The sequence below is a fragment of the Pinus tabuliformis genome, chromosome 1_2, assembly GCF_031772625.1.
Source record: "Pinus tabuliformis cultivar Carrire ecotype Pingquan chromosome 1_2, CPIR1, whole genome shotgun sequence".
NCBI lineage: Eukaryota > Viridiplantae > Streptophyta > Pinopsida > Pinales > Pinaceae > Pinus > Pinus tabuliformis.
This window is the reverse complement of record NC_142298.1, coordinates 422,359,995-422,379,780: the sequence shown is the minus strand read 5'-3', so window position 1 is coordinate 422,379,780 and position 19,786 is coordinate 422,359,995. Positions and strand designations below refer to the sequence as shown.

General features: G+C 39.6%; 1 protein-coding gene and 1 pseudogene across 1 annotated transcript; both read right to left on the bottom strand.

Moving 5' to 3' along the window:
- The window catches only part of LOC149206146 (aspartyl protease family protein 2 pseudogene), a 114,001-nt pseudogene extending 113,458 nt beyond the window's left edge, over window positions 1-543 (bottom strand).
- A 1,195-nt stretch (window positions 544-1,738) lies between these two features.
- Window positions 1,739-3,639, bottom strand: LOC149206145 (uncharacterized). Its single transcript, XM_089397610.1, has 3 exons — window positions 2,844-3,639; window positions 2,620-2,711; window positions 1,739-2,335 (listed from the first exon to the last, which is right to left on the bottom strand). Exons 1-3 carry the CDS (start codon window positions 3,637-3,639, stop codon window positions 1,739-1,741), a joined length of 1,485 nt encoding a protein of 494 aa, XP_089253736.1.
- Window positions 3,640-19,786: the final 16,147 nt, after the last annotated feature.

The window sequence follows — 19,786 nt, the reverse complement described above, 5'->3', positions numbered from 1 at the left end:
ATGCTTGCTCTACAATACATGGTTGTTTGAGTTTTGGACATGGGCTGGTTTTGAAAAGTGGTAACCGATACTAATTGGGTTGGATTTGTAGTACTGGTGGGGTAGTTTTGCTGGTTTGTTATTCTTTGTGATCAGGGCGTGTTTCTAAAGGCATATTAGAAAAATCAAATAACAATTTAAATTAAAAAATGAAAAATTAAATTGATACTACCATATCTTACTTACCATGTGACAGATGAGATGCCATTGTTGATAATATTTCTGGCCGAAAATAGCAACATCAGGCTCCACTATATTGAATAGCTTTGCAACAACTGTCACAACTCCTCTGAAGAATACAGGCCTGGACACTCCACAGAGCAATTTCTCAAGCCTCTCTACCCTAATCCACGTCTCGTGCCCATTCTCACTGCTTTCCTCGAGGCAGTACACAGTTCTTCCAGTCCCACTGCATTCTTCCCCGAATGTTTTTCCATCTCCTCGCACATAAATATCGTGGGGATTACATTCACCTACCTTAACTGAACGAGTGATAATAGTCATCGTGCCTGCAGGAAAAATTGTTGGTCGTGCACCACAAAAATTGACATTATGAACACCCTCCGGAAGTGTAGCGAGTGAAACAGCAGGTGTATCGGCGGTTGCGGAAAACGGGGAGGCAAGTATGGACGATCCACTTTTGAAGGAATACGGAGAGGCAAGTGCGGGAGCTGAGAGGACGCATCCACAACACAGTGAAAGAGTTTACCTTCATGGCTAGCTCTCTGTCATCAATGAGACCACTGCCACCACCACCGTCGATGAGACCACCGCTACCAAGAGAGACAGGTGTCAAATTACAGTGAAATGGGTAGATGCAAATTGAATGTGAACTATTTCAAAAAGAAGGCCTATCAGCCTAAATATATTAGTATATTAAAAACAAATATTATTAAGTAACAGCTATATTAAACGGCTAGTTTTTGAAAAAAATATTTAAATAATGATATTATTTCATTAATTTATTAAAAATATTAATAGGTAATGGCTATAATAAATGGCTAGTTTTTGAAAAATAATATTTAAATTAATTTATTAAAACCAAATATTACTAGTTCTTGAAAAATAATATTTAAATAATGATATTAATTTTATTAAAATATTAATATGTAACGGCTAGTTTTTGAAAAAATATTTAAATAATTATATTATTTCATTAATTCATTAAAAATATTAATAGGTGACGACTATATTAAACGACTAGTTTTTGAAAATTAATATTTAAATTAATTTATTAAAACCAAATATTACTAGTTCTTTGAAAAATAGTATTTAAATAATGATATTAGTTTACTAATTTATTAAAATATTAATATGTAACGACTATATTAAACGGCTAGTTTTTGAAAAACAATATTTAAATTAATTTAGTAAATTGGACTTGGTTAAAGTGTATTTATTAGTTTCGATTTATTAAATTCAAAATAAATATAATTTTAATATTAAATTATTATTATTATTATTATTATTGACAGAAACGGTTAGTTGGTGTATTAATTCTCGGCAGAAATGCCTCATTTCAGGTTATAATGAATAGGAAGAACTCAGTTTTCTATTCGGATAGGAACCAGATGGTCCCCCCCTAGTGAGTCTGCGAATTCTTTGGACTGTCATACGATTGGTCTTCTCTATCTTTCCTGATTTACATAAGCAAACAAACTGCTCCAATAAAAGACAGTAAAACATTTTAAGCTAATAGTCAAGGGATGGGATCCCAGCCTTCGTCTTCATTTCTTAGCAGGACTCCGTGTGGGAGGAGAGCCGCTTTGTTGGCTTCAGCATCAACTTCTTTATTGTTGTCTCTCTTTACATGAAGGAATTCCAGATTCTGAAAGGAGTTTATAAGAGTTCTAATTCTGTTCATCAATCTTGATAGCCTTAGATCAGTAGGAAGGGAGTTGTCTACAATGATCTTTATGATGGATTGGGAGTCCCCAAAAACAATTGCATCTTTGATACCCAGGGAAATGAGCTGTTTGAGACCCTGAAAGAGAGCCAGTGCTTCGGCTTGGATGCTTGTATTGAAGCCCACTCCCCAGGAAAATCTTAGTTCAGTTCTGCTCTCTGCACTTTTGATTACTCCACCTGCACCGGATATACCAGGATTACCTTTTGCTGCCCCGTCAAAAAAGAGAGTGTATCTTTCCTTCTTGCTGCAAAACTCAGAAAATTCTACAGCCTCAAGTCGAATTTGCCATTTTTTTAGGAGAGGAGGAAGTCTGACAATATCAGTGAAATTGAGGTTAAGGTAAGCACCCCATACAGCTTCTTGGCCGCTTAAATCTGCCCTGTCAAGCTGATCACCCAAACAGTCTCTTAGATGGCATTTGATTTTTTCCCATATGATCTTGAGGTCACTTTTTTTGTCTCTGAAAATTCGTTGGTTTCTTTCCAGCCATATATGCCAGCAGATGAGTTTAGGGAGGACGATCCAGGCTTCCTTTATGTGGACGATCTGGGGGGAGCCGCCTGGATACCTTGACTTCCAATTTGCATACAAATCTGTGCAGCGATTTGGCAAGGCAAAGTCAACATTCCACGGTTTTAAGGCCTCGGTCCAAAGATCAGAAGAGAACTTACAACGGAGCATAAGATGGGGGCGTTTTCCTCATCAACCTCACATAACGAGCAGTGGGATGGCCCGTTGTATCCTCTTCTACGGAGCCTGTCATCTGTCAATATTTTTTGATGGCATAAAAGCCAACTGAATACGTCAATTTTTGGAATTGAAGTCCGCGACCATATCCCTTGCCAAGGCTTCGGATCAGGGGGGATGTGAGGTCAAAGGGAGAGGAGATTATAACCTTGCACAACTGTGTAGTGTCCAGATGATGGACCCCATCCCCTGATGTCGAGCTTCCTGGAGTTCAATGGCGCTTTGCCTGCTAAGAGGGAGCGGAGGGAGATGAGATCGCTGGAGAGGTTGTGAGGAACCTTGATATTAATCCAGTTCTGCCATTTGCCATTTTCCCATTGAGAGATATCCCATAACGTTTTAAGGCCCGCTCTGTCCATCCATTCTCTCAACATAAGCAGAGAGCGATCTTCAGAGAGGGGCTCACTATCCATGATGCGGTCATCCCAAATGTTGATGCGCTTACCATTTCCAGGAATCCAGTGCGCGTGAAGATTGATCAAGGGGGCCGCTTTGATGCACAATTTGTGAACCAACGTTCCGATTTTTGGTTTGGGTTTGTCAAGGCAGCGGGTTCTCTGTCCACCGAAATATTTTCTCCACATCGCAACCTGAGCCCAACCCGGCTTTGGAGCAATTATCCTCCACAGAATCTTTGCGCCCAAAGCAATGTTTTGCTTGCTGAAATTCTTGAAATTGAGGCCTCCTTCCATTCTGGGCAGGGAGATTGTGTCCCAGTTTATAAGGGGAATTTTTTTCTCATTAGCTTTTCCGCCTTTCCAGAAGAAGTTCCTGATATAATCCTCCATTTTTCTCATAATACCTACAGGTGCCATCATGACTGTAGCTTGGTAAATGGGAAGGCTGTTCAAGACAGCTTTGACCAGCACTGTCTTTCCAGCCAGATTGAGCCAATTGAAGCCCCAGGTGTGAATTTTAAGCTTAAATTTTTCCAATAACGGCATCCAATCTTTGCTGAGGGCCCTTTTTTGGAAAACAGGGAGCCCCAAATATTTGAAAGAGGTCCAAGAAGTGGAGGCTGCGAAACCAAAGCAGTTGGAGATAGCTTGGAGGAATTTGGGAGAAGAATTCCAACAGTAAATGTGACATTTGCCTTTGTTAATTCTGCTTCCTCAGCCTTCACAGTAAGCATCCAGCACTTCTTTGAAATGATTAGCCGTGGTCAAGGAGGCAGCACCCAGCAAAAGAGAGTCATCCGCAAATAGGGCATGATTTATATTTTTTACACCTCTTGCAATGCTCAGTCCCATTATTTCTTGATCATTCTACTTTTTGATTAGTAGGAAACTTAGGACAAAAGCTTGGAGGACAAAGAGCAAGGGGGAGAGAGGGCACCTTTGTCTCAGCCCTCTAGTGGCTTTAAAAAAGTAAGTTGCCCTCCCATTTACCAAAGGGGAAATTCAGAGCTCACTGATACAAGCTTTGATCCAATTGATGAATTTGAGTCCAAAGCCAAATTTGTGGAGGACCTCGAACAGGAATCTGTGTCTTACCCTGTCAAAGGCACTTTCAAGGTCTATTTTAATAACCATTCCTTTCTCTTTCCGATTCAGGCTTGAATGAATCGCCTCTTGGACCAGAATAAAATTGTCAACAATCTGCCTTCCCTGGATGAAGCCTCCCGATTCTCGGGGATGATGTCAGGAAGAATGGTTTTTAATTTGTTTGCAATTAATTTTGTTATCAACTTATAGCCTATATTGCAAAGGGAGATAGGGCGAAATCTGGAGAAAAAGTTGGCACCTTTTTCCTTAGGAATGAGGGCCAGGAAGCCCAAGTTGGTACTTCCCCCAATTTTCTGACATGCTTGAGATTTCCTCACCATTCTGCATAAGTCTTTTTCCACTATCTACCAACAGTTCTGCAAGAATCTAGCTGTGAAGCCATCCGGCCCTGGGGCCTTATCTGGCTCCATTGCAAAGAGAGTGATTTTTATTTCATTGCTGGTGACTTCTGCTTCCAAAAACTGCTTCTTTCTGGTAGTGGTCAAAGAAGGTACCTCGTCCACAGAATTTAATGCAAACCCCTGTCCCTCTTCTTCATTATACAGCTTTTTGAAATGGAGGTAGGCAGCCTTTTTTATACTTTGCATGTCTTTGTGACTTATATTCTTTTCCTTGATATCTAAGATGGAGTTGAAACTTTTTCGGGCTTGGGCTTGCTTGTGGAAGAAGGAGGAGTTTCTATCTCCAGCCTTGAGACAAAGCCTACGGGATTTAATCCTCCAGTACTCTTCCTCGGCCAGACTTGCGTTGATAAATTTTCCTTGTAGCTCGGCTTCCTTATCTAGAGTTTCTTTTGTGATTTCTTCATTTTCCGACTTCATATGATGAATCTCAAGGCATTCTTGGATCTTTTTCCTTTCCACTGCTGGGTTAGGAAGGGATTTGACCCAAGATTTCAAAGCAGCTTTCACTCTCCTAAGCTTTTCCTCCCATACAAAGAAGGCAGAACCGTTGAATGGTTGCTTCCAAGTATCTTTTACTAGTTGCATGAAGTTATGTTCTTTAACCCAGAGGGGACTGAATTTAAATGGAATGGGGACTTGATTCATGTGTGCCAGTAGATCAAGCTTGATGGGTCTGTGGTCAGATACACTGCATGGAAGAATATGCATTCTAGAATCTAATCCAAGGAGAAGAAAAGAACTTTGAACAAGAAAACAATCTAACCTTGCAGCGATGTGTCCCGGACCGAGTCTTTGGTTGGACCAGGTGTATTTTCCCGACGAGGGTTTTATGTCAATCAGATCCCAGTCCTGAAGCAGGTCCTCAACCCATTCTCGCGTCGGATCCCTTACAATGCTTCCTCCATGATTTTCAGCCAGAGAGAGGGTTAGATTAAGGTCCACTGTGATGATGGCATTCTTTAAATATTCCGAATCTGCCATGTTTTTGATGGAATCCCAACAGCTCTTTTTCTCACCTGCACTGGTTGGAACATACACATTGAAGAGGTAGAAGGTCTCATTTGAATCCATGTGTTGCAGCTTGGTGAGCAGCCAATGGGTGTTGGCGACATCTTTGATCTTTGAAACTTTATTTGCATTCCAAAGGGTGCCCAGTCCTCCTGATGCACCACGGGCTGAAACAGCTTGCCCTTCACTTCTTTTCCACAGATTTCTGACTGTATGGAGGAAGGACTTATCCTCCATTTTAGTCTCCTGGATGAGGAGTATATCAGGAGATTCAGTTCTTATCAGGCTTTTGATGGCTTCTTCTTTTGTTCTGCTCCCCATACCCCTACAGTTCTAGGAGACGATCTTCATCACTTGGTTTTTGAGTGGGGAGCTCCTTTAGAGCTCTGGTACTGGTTTCTGGTCATCTTCGGAGTTTTTGCCAAGATTTTCTCGAGGGTTGGTTGGCTTCCTTGTAGTTTATATTTATAAGTCTCCTGTTCTCTTTTCTCGCGAGCTCATTTTTGGCCTCTCAATGATCTTCTAGCCGAAGTGTGTGAATCCCCTATTTCACCTTCCTCTTCTGAATCCTCTGATCCTTGTTCTTCCTCGGCCTCTTTTGTGGGTATCTCTTTCTGCTTGTCTGAGTTAGGTTCAACATGCTTTGATCCCGAGGGGACCTCCATGTGGGGCGATGCTTCATTCTGAATCTCTATTTCTTGAGGGTCTTCTGTTGCTGAGCTTAACAGCGTGTATTTGTTACCTTGTTCTTCCATGGGGGAAGCTTGAGTCCCAGGGCCTGGCTGGGGGGCTTTACCATTTTTATTTCCGGTTCTAGGGTTTTTATGAGCGGTTTTGGTCCTTTTGACCTGTGTCCATCCTTCCTCCTTGTTTTTCTCCCCTTCACTATTCTTTGGGCAGCCACGAGCAAAGTGACCATAGACATGGCACTTTCTGCACTTAAACGGAAGCTGCTCATAATCCAACTTTTGGAGATGCACCCAATTTCCAACCTTTATCTTTATTGCCTCAGGCAAGCCCACCTCAAGATCCACTTCGACGCAGATTCGAGCGCAATCAAATTGATCTTTGTTGTTGGCTCGATCTATAAACTTGCCCAATGTATTCCCAATGTGTTTGAGGGACTCCCAATTCCAGCAGTGCATTGGCAGGTTGGGCAATCTAACCCACACTGGGACGGCTGTGGGAACGTCGACTGCTGGATCAAAGTCAGGCGTCCACTTGTTGAGATACAGCCCTTGAGGACCCATGAAATAGGGTCCATTACGGAATATCAGTTCCTTATCCTCCTTTTCAGCGAATTCAAAGAGGAAGAAACCCTTCCCTAGAAAGTATGAAGTGACTCTGCTGTTGATCAGCGGTGCCCAGTTCCTTGCTACCCAGCTCTCCATGGTTTTGGGGGAGGGCCAGAGTCCAGTGAACTGCCCAACCAAAGCTCTCTCTGCCAATGAGAGGGCGACCTGAATCAGCCCCTCAGGAGGGAGCTCAATCTCAGGAATGTCATCTAGACGCTTGACAAACTTCGCAGCTTCAGTTGCTTTCTTCTTTGGGAGAGATTCCAGCAATTTTATGAACGCCTCTGCATCAGAACGGTGAGGCGATGACGGTTCCATTTCACCGGTGGCTTAGCTCGGGCGGGGCGAGCTTGCCCAGGCTTCAGCTCTCATAGTCCTCGATCCAACCCAGAGGAAAAGAACACTGCACAGGTTGGGGGGTTAACTCGGGGAGGGAGCGTCAGAAGGGAGACACCGCGCAGAGTCGGATCCGCGCAGGGAGCCACCGAGGCGGCCACAGGGCCGAGGCAGGACTCGAGCGCAGTAGGTGCAGAGCTAGGTCTCGGATCCAGCAAAAAAATCTTGTTTACCACTTCATCTTCAACATATTTCTAAAAGCTAAATTATTATTATTATTATTATTATATATGAAAATAAAATTAAAATATATATATATTTCTTATTAATGAAATATAGTTAACAAAAAAAAAATTGCAAATTTCAAAATTATTTAAAAATGAAATATTGACACAAATTTCCAAAAAAACAAATGTTTTAATGCAAAGAGTATTAAAAACTCCAAAATCACATATAAATTCATTTGTTTTGTACAGTTGTTTATTCATCATACCTAAAGTGTTTCCTATGTAGTGACTTCAATACATTATATAAAAAGGATGTTATATTTAATAAATTGGTATTAATATGATAAACTTAAAATAAAAATAAATTAATATAAATTAAATGGTAATAATTTTTTAAAATATTATTAACACCATGGCTGAAAATTATTGGACTTTTAAGGATTTTCATAGAGGTGACCTTTTATCTTTAATGTCATCCTTGGAATTTTAAGGCTTTTCAGAGACATGATATTTGATCTTTAATACCATGCCTAAAAATCCTTGGAATTTTAAGACTTTTGATATTTTATCTTCAATATCATGTCTATCATTGGAATTTTAAGGTTTTTCAAATTCATGATATTTTTTATTTTTAACATCATTATTAAAAGATGTTGACAATTTACCAGGAAAATATATATATATATATATTAGCATCAACACTTTTCATTTTCAGGGTGTTTTTTGCCTTAAAAAATAGCTTTTGCTTCTATTAAAAAAAAAAAAAAAAAAGGAAGAAGAAGAAGAAGAAGAAAGAAAGAGGTTATTCCAACATCAACACTTTTCGTTTTCAGGTTGTTTTTTCATTTTTTGGAGGTTTTTTGGTTAGAATTCTCATTTTGAGGTAATAGTTCTCGTTTGACCGGTAAATTTGTTAATGGTGATACGCGATATCAATATGCTTGGATCGATCACAAAAAGCAAGATTTTCAGAGAGTTTGATGCAACTCTGATTATCACATTAAATCACATTTGGATCCATCATCTGGCCAAACAAGCCAACAAGTATCTTTCTCATTTAGATCACCTCACATGTTGCTTGACTCGCAACCATGTATTCTGCTTCTGTCGAGCTAAGTGCCATAGATTCTTACTTCTTACTGTACCAAGAAACTATTACAAATCCAACACTGAAAACTACACTAGATGTACTCTTATGGTCTGATGGACTTCCCGCCTTATCTGCATCTGTGAAGCCACACAACTTCACTCCCTTTGTTTGTTTTTACCATAGTCCAAATTGGGTAATGCCTCAAAGGTATCATAGAACATGCTTAGTTGCCCTCCAAAATAAATTGGTTGGCCTAACCATACGTTGACTTTGTTGGTTGACTAGATAGCACATATATGGTTGTGTGTTCACAAGATACACGAGTGAACCCACCAACTGTTGGTAAACAGTAGCATCCACTTCCTCACCTAAAGTGGCATCCTCTTTGCTCCAGTTGGTCACTATAGTTGTCTCCATGGGTTTGCATCAGTCCATGTAGAACTTCTAAAGTATCTTGTTGGCATACTTTCGCTGAGAGACAAACAATTCCCCATCACCTTAGACACTTCCCCATCACCTTTCCATACTTCCAATCCAAGGAAGTAGTGCATGAGACTCATGTCCTTCATCTCAAACTCTCTTGCAAGGCCCTCCTTGAAATATTTGATCAACTGCTCATCACCAGTCAAAATCAAGTCATCAACATATAAGGCAATAATCAACAATTTACCTTCTACTAAAATATTATATAGGTTTGCATCTACTTCACTTTTGGTGAAGCCCAAACTAGTGAGATAACTATCAATCTTGGTGTACCAAGCATGAGGTGCTTGCTTGAGACCATACAATGCTCGCTTGAGTCTGCACACATGAGACTCTCGATCAAAAGTCTTGAAGCCTTCTGATTGCTCGATATACACCTCCTCCTCAATAACTCCATTAAGGAAAGTTGTTTTCACATCCTTCTGGTGGATCTTCCACCCCATATGTGAAGCTAAATAAAGGATTGATCTAATGGATGAGTACGTTGCTACAAGAGAAAATGCTCTTCATAGTCAATCCCCTTAACCTGAGAGTACCCGTTGGCCACAAATTTTACATTGTACTTTTCTATGCTTTCGTATGTTGCATGCTTCACCTTGAAGATCCATCTCGAACCCACATCTAATTTGTCTGTTGGTCTTGGGACCACTTCCCAAACACTGTTGTTTACAATGGATTCTTACTCTTCCACCATTGCATCAACCCATACAGGTTGCTTTATTACTTGCTCGAAATAGGATGGATCAGTCTCTGCAAGCTCAGTCATTAGAGCCATGTAACCAATGTCCTGATCTGGTGACCTTCTCTGCCTGCACTAATTTGAAGGAGCACCCACATTCTTCCTCACATCCTGCACAAGTTTCCCAGCTTCCCTGGTTCTCTTCCTGCCTTCTTTGGATGGTACTGCTTGAGTGCTTTGTCTCCATTCTCTATTCCTCAACTTCCTGAGGCTCCTCTTCTGGTGGGATCTGAAGCTCCCTCTCATGAGAGCACTACATGGCTTTATCTTCATTAAATTTTACATCCCTTTGCACAACTCTCATTCTAAGGGATGGAAAGTACACACGGTAGTTGTGGGGATTTTTTGTGTAACCCACAAATAGCCCCAATTCTTCAGTGAGATATAGCTTCTTCCTTGATTATTTGGAGACATGGCAGTAAATAGAGGCTCCAAAAATCCTGAAGTGTGACACATCCAACTTCCTCCTTGAGAAAGCCTCCTCCAATGTAATCATGCCAAGAATCTAATGAGGACTCCTATTTTCCAAATGGACTATTATGTTGCATGCTTTAGACCACAAGTGCAGAGGTAGGCTTTGGTCATGCAATAGCACCCTTTCTTCTCCCACAATGCTATGGTTCTTCCTCTTAGCCACCCCATTCTGCTGTAGGTTGTTGGGTGTTTTCAACTCTTGTCGAATACCTTCTTTTGCACATAAATTTTTAAACTTATTCGACATGTACTCACCTCCATTATCGCTCCTGAGAGCCCTCACCTTCTTGCCCATTTATTTCTTGACCAGTGCTTTGAATTCTACAAACTTGGAGAAATTCTCATCCTTCTTCCGCATGAAGAAGATCTAACACTTTTGCGATAAGTCATCAATAAAAATGAAAAAATATTTGTGCTTGGAAGTGGAGGTTGTCGAGAAAGGTCCATGAACATTAGAGTGGGTCATTTCAAGGGTTGCATGTGCTCTACTATCTCGATCATGGAAAGTGGCTTTTGTGTACTTCCCTAAGGTACACCCTTTGCATGTATCTTGTTTCTCTAGTGCTACTTTGGGGAGACTTGTGGTTATTTGTTGCATGATCTTCAAAGCACCATGATTGAAATGGCCATGTCTTCTATTCCAAAGTTCATTGACATTGCAACTCTACACCTTCTCTGCCTTTGTGCTCAATGTAACACAATCCTCCACATCTAGCTTGTAGAGGTTCTTCACACAAACCCCAATCTTCTTCACCTATCCCATGGATATGTGTCTCAATAATGCCTTTCCATTGTTGAATATCACATCATAACCACGGTCTTCCAACACTACAATGGAGACAAGATTCTTCTTTAGACCAAAAACAAACATCGCGTCCTTGAGTCTGAGAGGGAAGCCCAACTCCCTTTGAAAGGTGACTGTACCAATCTTGCTCACATTGTACCTTCCATCATCTCCCATCTCGATGTGCATATGGAGATCTTTCTCCTCCAAATCACTAAAAAATATTTATTCCCCATCATATGGAATGAGGCACTGCTATCTAGGTACCACACACTCCCCATTACTTTGTTGGTCATACATGTAATGAAAGTAAAATCGAGCTCAAATTGTGAAGCCAGAGCTTCACTTGCTGCTCCACCTGAGGTCTTCTTGCTTGTCTTCTTGTGTTGACACTTCGTGGCATAGTGCTTGAATTCATGACAGTAAAAGTACTTGATTCTGGAAAAGTTTGTCTACTTCCCCTTAACTAGATTCTGGTTTGGATTGGGATTTATTCCCTTCCCCTTCTTTTCCTTTCCATCCAAGGCACATTTTTCTTCATCCTCACCCTTTGATGAAGTCACATCTGTGGTATTCTTCCTTATTTCCTTCTACACCAAATTTGACCATAGGTGTTCCCAATTTGGTAGTTTCTCCCTCCCATTCACTGAATCTTGGTAGCTGTGCCAACTCTTGGGAAGGCCTAGAAGGGCTAGGCTTACTAATTCATCCTCTACTGTAGTAACACCAACTTGACCAAGTTCATCACAACATTGTGTGAACCATCTCAGGTACTGTGGAATGGTTTCATTTTTCTGCATCTTGAAATTTTGAAGTTTGTACTTGAGTGCCAACTTCTTGTGGTCACTACTATTCTGGAACAAATATGTCAATGCTTGCCACATTACATATGAAGTCTCTTTCCCATGGATATTTGAGACAATATGGTCTTGTGCTCCCTCCAATATGATTCTCCTTGCCTTGGCTACACACTTCTTCCATTCTGCTAGGTCCTAAGAATTAGATGTTTATGGTTTCAGGGTATCATTATCAATGAATTCCTTCAACCCATTATCTTTTAGCACTGCCTCCATACAGTCCCTCCAAGCAATATAATTCGAGCTTCCCTCAAGGGCATACCTAATCCTTAGTCCATAGAAATCCATCCTTCTAGCTCTGAAGTATTGATCCTGCAAATCAGATCCTTCTGCAATGACAACTTCGAAATATTTCCTCTATTGTGAATCTTACTTTGACACCATGTAGAAATTAATGTGTATATTCAAAAATTCCCATGAAATTTATTAAATCACAAGACTCGAAGCTAATATAATGATCTGCAGAAGTTAATTCACCATCTAGAACACAAATCATAGACATGCAAAAGGAAATATCACACATGCACAAAGATTTATCTAGGGGAAAACAACTGCTCAAAACCCCTTCCTATATGTATTGCATTAATCATAGAATAGAGATGAAATACATATGCTTGCTCAAGCTTGAGCAAAACCTGCAAGTTTATAGTTTATCCCTCTACCTGACTGACTGACTTTGGCCAACACTTAGCCAATTTTCAAGCCCTCCAAGATCCTATTTCCTTGCACTATTTCTTGAGGAAATTAACCTCTATTATTTAGGAAATTCCTTCTACTGAATTATGCAATTCGTCTAGGTCTTTCCTCTGACTACATGCAACACCTATACACATGGGAATATGCTACAACCAATAGTACACTACCTTGGAATCTCCATCTCAAATGGGTAACTCAAATTCTATGAGTGTAACAATTATTTTGGGTTGATTGACTAATTAATTGGTTGATCATTGAGTGTGGTTGAAGTTCCACTTCCACAACTTGACCTCCACAAGTTCTTCTGATAGTTAGAACTAGTTTAACTAACAATAACTCAAATTAACTGAAATAGATTGCTCCAAATTAGTAATTAATCAGACTGAACTGAAATCAAGCTTCTCCAACTCGAATTAACTGAGTTAACTGAGTGACAATTGCCATGTCACCTCAGTTAATCCAAGATTTCTGCTGAAATATAAATTTGAATTTTCTCTAGTTTGACCAAGGAAAAGTCAAACTGAGATTTCCTAACTGCATTCTCAACAAGCCCAATTGCTAGTTGGTGGAAGATTGGTATTGGTTTATTAATATAATAGAAAATCACATCAACAATTTGTGTTATAAGTGCCTCTCTTTAGGTGGCCGAATAAATCTGTTCAAATTTGTCCTCGAGAGCATACCAAATTATTGGCTTTCTCTCTCTAAGTTTGTTAAATCCACCATCAAGAATATTTGACAAAGCGTGTTTAATTTTTTATGGATGGGTAAGAAGCAACGGGCTGGTATACATTTGGAAAAATGGGATTTTATTTCTCAAACCAAAATATTTGGGGGTAAGGAATTCAAAAACTTACATTGGTTCGAAATAGCCCTGGCTATGAAGAGCTACTAGAGGGCCTTTACAAGTTTGGGAATTTGGTGTCAAATAATCTCATATAAATATCTCCATAACAAGCCTTTTTCAAAGTCGTTGGGGTCTTATAAACATCATAATGTATTGTTAGATCAAACATTTGGAGAGGCTTGGTGGAGACCCTTCCTTAGATACATAGTGGTCTTGCTTGGATAGTGGGAAATGGTTAACAAGTCATATTTGAAAGGACTCCTATATAGGTGGTTGTTCTTATTATCATTTACCCCCTTCATTAATCTGATTTCTCAATGCATAGGGAATTTCTCAGCTTTTCCATGCCTCATCGTCTCTTTTACATGATCCTCCCTATGGTGGTTAGAAATGCTCCTTAGCCTTGAAGCCATAGGGCTCCCTAGCTACAAAATGGGACACTTTTGTTAATAATTTGGTGTTTGATGATCTCTTCTTAAAGGATGAGAAAGACTCCTTAGTTTGGGGATGGAACAAACTTTCTGACCAAATCACTGTCAAACTGGCCTATAACTCGATCTTTGCCTCTTTCCTGCAACCCAGGGATGGTTGGTGGACTAGAAAAATATGGAAATGGTTGATTCCGCCAAAGCTCGGATGCCTCATTTTGCTCACATTAGAAAATTGCATCCTTACATGGGATAACTTTATTTGAAGGGGCTTCATTGGTCCAAATGTATGTTTTTTATGCTAGAGAGGTCTTGAATCGGTTGAAAATTTATTTTTTCCCGTCTGTGTTAGGGTCATATAATCTATAGGATCATAAGTTGACTTTCTATGAATTTTCATGATTGTGATTGTTGTAAATAATGTTTCATTCTACAAATGATTTCCAAAGAAAAAATTGAAGAAAAATAAAAGAAAGGGGATACAAAAAATATATATGTGAAAAAAAGTGAAAAAATAAAAAAATATGAAAAAATAAAAATACCCCAAAATAAGTGAGCAAGTCTAAATGCCACTGCATTTCAAAACTAAAAAAATATGCATGAGAAATGCCTTTAGAAAGTTTGAATAATGTGCAGCGAGTTAAAATGCCACATTAGAGTTAGATAAGTAGGATTAGTTAGTTTAATCACATTGTTTAAGCATGATTAAACTTGTTGAATAAAATTAGATTAGTTAGAATAAAAATTGTTTGACCACACAGTTTAATTGTGGTCAAATTTGGTTTAATTAGGTTAGTTAAGGTTTGATTAATTAACCACACTGTTTAAATGTGGTTAAATTAGATTAAAATGAAATTAATATAATAGTGTTATCGCATTGTATAAATGCGACTATAGTTATTGAATAAAGTGTGATTTGATACGACATGTTGTTGTTTTGTAAGTAATGATGGCACAGATCTGAACGACAGATATCTCATCCACCCGGATCAACGGTGAGTGAGGAGTTAGGACCCCCCTAGCCCCTCCAACGGTTAACCAAATGGGGGATACGAAAAGTGGTTTCCCCCAACACCGCTTCTACTACATGTCGCCCTCTTTCTCACTACAGACCCCCCCCACCCCCCGAGCCTAAAACCACATACTATCCCACGCCCCCTCTGAAATCCATTTTCGACTCCCGCCTTCGTGACCGTTGACTCCACCCTGCTCTCCCGCTCCACTGCTATTCCGCCATGTGGCACATCCCGGTCCCCACTCCGCCCCAATGCAATTCTGCCACATGGCACTCCCTACTTCGCTACTATCCCATTATGGTCACCTCCCTCCCCCACTCCACTACCATTCCAATAAATGGCACTATTTTATAGTCGTTATGTAACCACTCCTGTGATAACAGACCCGCTCATTTAAATGGCTAAATTACAACGGTAATCGGACTTTTGCTAATAAAACAAACCAAAACCCATTCATTCACCCTCCTTTTGATGTTCCAAAGCATTTGTAACCAGAACTTTCTCCAGCACCCAGTGAGCGTACAAAGTCTATATACAAAATATCCAGTCATCGAACCAACCCGCCACTATGACCAGTCAACGATCGAACGACCTTTGTACGCCCAACCACCAGTTTTCATCCAACTTTCCCAAGTAAACTCTAAATTCACAGTTATTTTTTCTCTACTATGACTCCTAAAGGAAAATCTAAGATTACAGAAGAGAAACCTCTCCTACCCCCTGTCATTGATCTAGACCATCAACCTCTAGTAGACCAAGAGTACAAAATCAGTGAAACCAGTTGTGAGTTTGACCTTTATGAACTCCACAACTGGTTAAAACAAAAATTTATAGACCTCAGTGATGAATTGGGCCTATGGGATTCCTCCCTACCCCAATTCATTTTCCCTTAGACCTACCACTACCTTGAATTTGTCTCATGGTGCCAATTTCGATATATTCCTAGTCAGAGGGCAATTGTGGCCCAAAATAATGACATCCTTTTCACCATCACCTCTGAATCCATCTCCTAGATGCTCCAAATTAAAAAATCTGCACCTATGAAACCTTTTACAGTAGATTCCCTCATGGAACTCTACAAGAACCTAACCTTTCCTCATAGAGCAAATATTTTTGAAACATTTCTCCCTGAGGATGCCCAATTACCAAAGAAGAATCCCCCTTATTCATCCTCCATGTTCCCTGAGATGACTAAACAAATCATCTCCATTGTTTCTTGTTTACTGGGCTACCAATCCGATCAGTGGGTTGATGAGGCCATCATAGGTTTTTTGTTAGTCTTCTTAACAGATGAAAAGCCACCAATTATCTTCAACTATAGTGAGTTTCTAGCAGATGCCATCCATGAGCAATTCCTAAATTTTTTTACAAAAGGAACCTAAGCAGTTCCTAAAATTTTCTACAAAAGGAACCTTCAAATATGCATCAATTCTAGTTTATTTGTTTTTACATCATCAGGTAGACATATTTTAGTTTCCATTGCAGAGATTGGATGAACAAGGCAATTCCCAATCTATAATTCATTAGACTTCCTTAGTGAGGAAGCATTCAAATGACTTTACTTTTAGTGACTATGTTGATCAATTTCTATATACTGTTTTTTGCTTATTGAACAGTGAAATTGAACCTAGGATAGGACCTAAAATAAGAAGGATTTTACACCTTAGTGATCATACCAAAACAGGTGGCTGTTACTTGTACCAGAACTACATACAAATTAGGGTGTATGGGTGTGAATTTCCACCTTACAAGTTGCCAAAGTTTGTCCCAATGAGAATTTTCTCATTAGAATGTTAGAAAATTATATATTACAGAGCAATGGAACACATAAAATATTGTAGAAATATAAACATAGAAAATGCATAAAACAAGCGAGACACAGATATACGTGGTTCACCCAGTTTGGGCTACGTCCACCCCGAATAGCCAGTCCTTCATTTCTATTATCCAGCAAAATGAAGAGACACAACCTACAACAAATCTGTTGTAATATCCTCTATTTTCTCTCACAGTCTCACGTCTTTGTTTCTCGCTCACAGAATACACATCTATATCTCAGCCTCAAATACAATGCCCTCATACAAAGAGAGGGTTTGCCTTCGAGGGAAAAAAACCTTAAACTAAACATAAGTTCTACCGTCAGATCATCTGCCTAATGAACGACCTAGATTAACTAAAAATTACTATACTTTTACAAGGCAATTTTACATCTGTTTTTAGCTTCGGGGGCGTTGCCCCCAACCGGGGGGGATTGTCCCCCCGGGACCCCCGCGGGGGGGACAAGTCCCCCCCACACCCCCCCACATGGAGGGGTGTACAAACTTCCTGGGGTATACATCCGGCTAAAACAACGACCTCTGAACAATCATGCTCCACACACAACAATCTCCCACTTGGAGAATGATTGTAGCAACTCCACCGCCGCTTCATTTGCTGGACAATGACTCCTCTTTGGACCTGGCTGTTTCTCATCTTCATCGTCATCCTTGAAGACCAATTGAAACTAAGCATGTTCTTAGTTTCTCCCTGGTTACAACTTTTGTTAGCATATCTGCAGGATTCTGGCTAGTGTGTATCTTTTCGAGCTTCAACTCTCCATCTTCCAACACTGATCGTATGAAATGGTACTTGAGCTGTATGTGTTTAATCCTGGAATGAAATGCTAAGTTCTTTGAAAGATGAACGGTACTTTGGCTATCACTGTATAATGTGCCCATATCATGCTTCTTACCCAATTCACCCATAAACCTTTGTAACCAAATCATTTCTTTACTAGCCTCTGTAGCAGCAACATACTCTGCTTCTGTTGTTGAAAGTGAAACAACACTTTGGATTTTTGAAACCCAACTGATAGATGTTCCACCAACGGTAAATACATATCTTGTAGTGCTCCTCCTGTTATCTTTGTCACCTGCCATATCTGCATCAACATATCCCTGTAGAGAAATGTTTGAACCACCAAAGCATAATGCTTGATTTGTGGTACCTTTCAAATATCTGAGAATCCATTTCACTGCCATCCAATGTTCCTTTCCTGGTTTTTTCATGTACCTTCTTACAACTCCCACTGCATGTGCAATATCAGGCCTTGTGCAGACCATTGCATACATTAAGCTTCCAATTGCTGATGCATATGGAACTTTAGACATATAATCCATGTCTTCTTGGGTCTTTGGGCACATTTCCTTACTAAGTTTGAAATGGCTAGCAAAAGGTGTACTAACTGGTTTTGCATTGTGCATATTAAATCTTTTCAACACCTTTTGTATGTACTCATTCTGAGACAATGTTAATTTGTGATTTTTCCTGTCTCTAGTGATTCTCATACCAAGGATTTTTTTTGCAACTCCCAAATCCTTCATTGCAAATGAATTTGCCAATTTTCTTTTGAGCACATTTATTTCTTGCATGTTAGACCCTGCAACAAGCATGTCATCTACATATAATATAGCTGCCATCATTTTGCTTTTTCAGATAAACACAATGATCAGAGTGACATCTAGTATAACCTTGTTCAGACATAAACTTGTCAAATTTTAGATACCACTGCCTTGGAGCCTGTTTTAAGCCATACAAGCTCTTCTTCAACCTGCACACTAGTTTCTCCTTCCCTTTCACCTCATATCCTTGTGGCTGCTGCATATATATCTCTTCCTCCAAATCCCCATGGAGAAAGGTTGTCTTTACATCTAACTGTTCAAGATGCAAATCTTCAACTGCTACTAGACTTAAAATAGTTCTGATTGAAGTCATTTTAACAACAGGAGAAAATATTTCATCAAAATCAATACCTTTCTTCTGTGAAAACCCCTTCACCACAAGTCTAGCTTTGTACCTTTGTTTTCCTCCATCTTCTTCCTTCAGCCTGTAAACCCATTTATTCTGCAATGTAATTTTACCTGCGAGCAACCTGACTAAGTCCCAAGTCTAGTTATGCATTAAGGAGTCCATCTCTTCTTCCATGGCTAGCTCCCACTTCTTCCTGCTTTCAACCTGCATTGCTTCTTCATAACATTCGGGTTCACCAGAATCAGTCAACAATAAATAATATAATGAAGGAGAGTATCGTTCAGGGGGTCTACTTATCCTAGTAGATCTTCTAACACCACTTTCAGGTGTTTGGGGTGCTTGTTGCTGTTTTTGTGGTTGTTGATTATTATTATTTTCAGGCACCTTTACTTTTTCAGTGATTTCGTCAAGAACTGCATATTCCTTGTTTTCTTTTTCTTGCTTCTTTTCCTGCAACTGATTCTTATACAAGACATTTTCATTGAATATTACATCTCTACTCCTAATGATTTTGTGATTTTCATAATCATATAAGAGATAACCAAAATCATTAACACCATATCCAATAAAGGTACATTTCTTTGACTTTGCCTCAAGCTTCGTTCTATTTTCTTTATCAATATGGACAAAGGCCTCACAACCAAAAGGCTTTAAAAAGGAGTAGTTTACCTTTTTACCTGTCCATGCTTCCTCTGGAACACCACCATCCAAGGAACTTGAAGGCCCTCTATTTATTAGATAAACAACAGTGTCTACGGCATATGCCCAAAACTGTAAAGGCAATCCTGCATGCAATCTCATGCGCCTTGCACGCTCCATGATTGTTCTATTCATCATTTCTGACACACCATTTTCTTGTGGTGTTCTTGGAACTGTCTTCTCTCTGCGAATTCCATGCTCTAAACAATACCTATCAAACTCTTTGCTGCAATATTCACCTCCATTGTCTGATCTAATACACTTCAATTTCTTTCCTGTCTCAATCTCAACCAAAGCTTTCCATTTCTTGAAAGTATCAAATACATCAGATTTATTCTTAATACAATAAATCCAAGTTTTTCTAGTTGCATCATTAAAGGTAACATAATAATGAGAGCCACCGAGAGATGATAC

Bases quoted from the DNA above. Each gene is read 5' to 3' on its own strand.
- LOC149206145 (XM_089397610.1), bottom strand. From the start codon at position 3,639: ATGCCGTTATTGGAAAAATTTAAGCTTAAAATTCACACCTGGGGCTTC. The intron at 2,712-2,843 runs GTTATAATCTCC...AAATATTGACAG, and splicing joins ACACTACACAGTTGTGCAAG to ATGACAGGCTCCGTAGAAGA. The intron at 2,336-2,619 runs GTAAGTTCTCTT...TTGGGTGATCAG, and splicing joins CCCCCATCTTATGCTCCGTT to CTTGACAGGGCAGATTTAAG.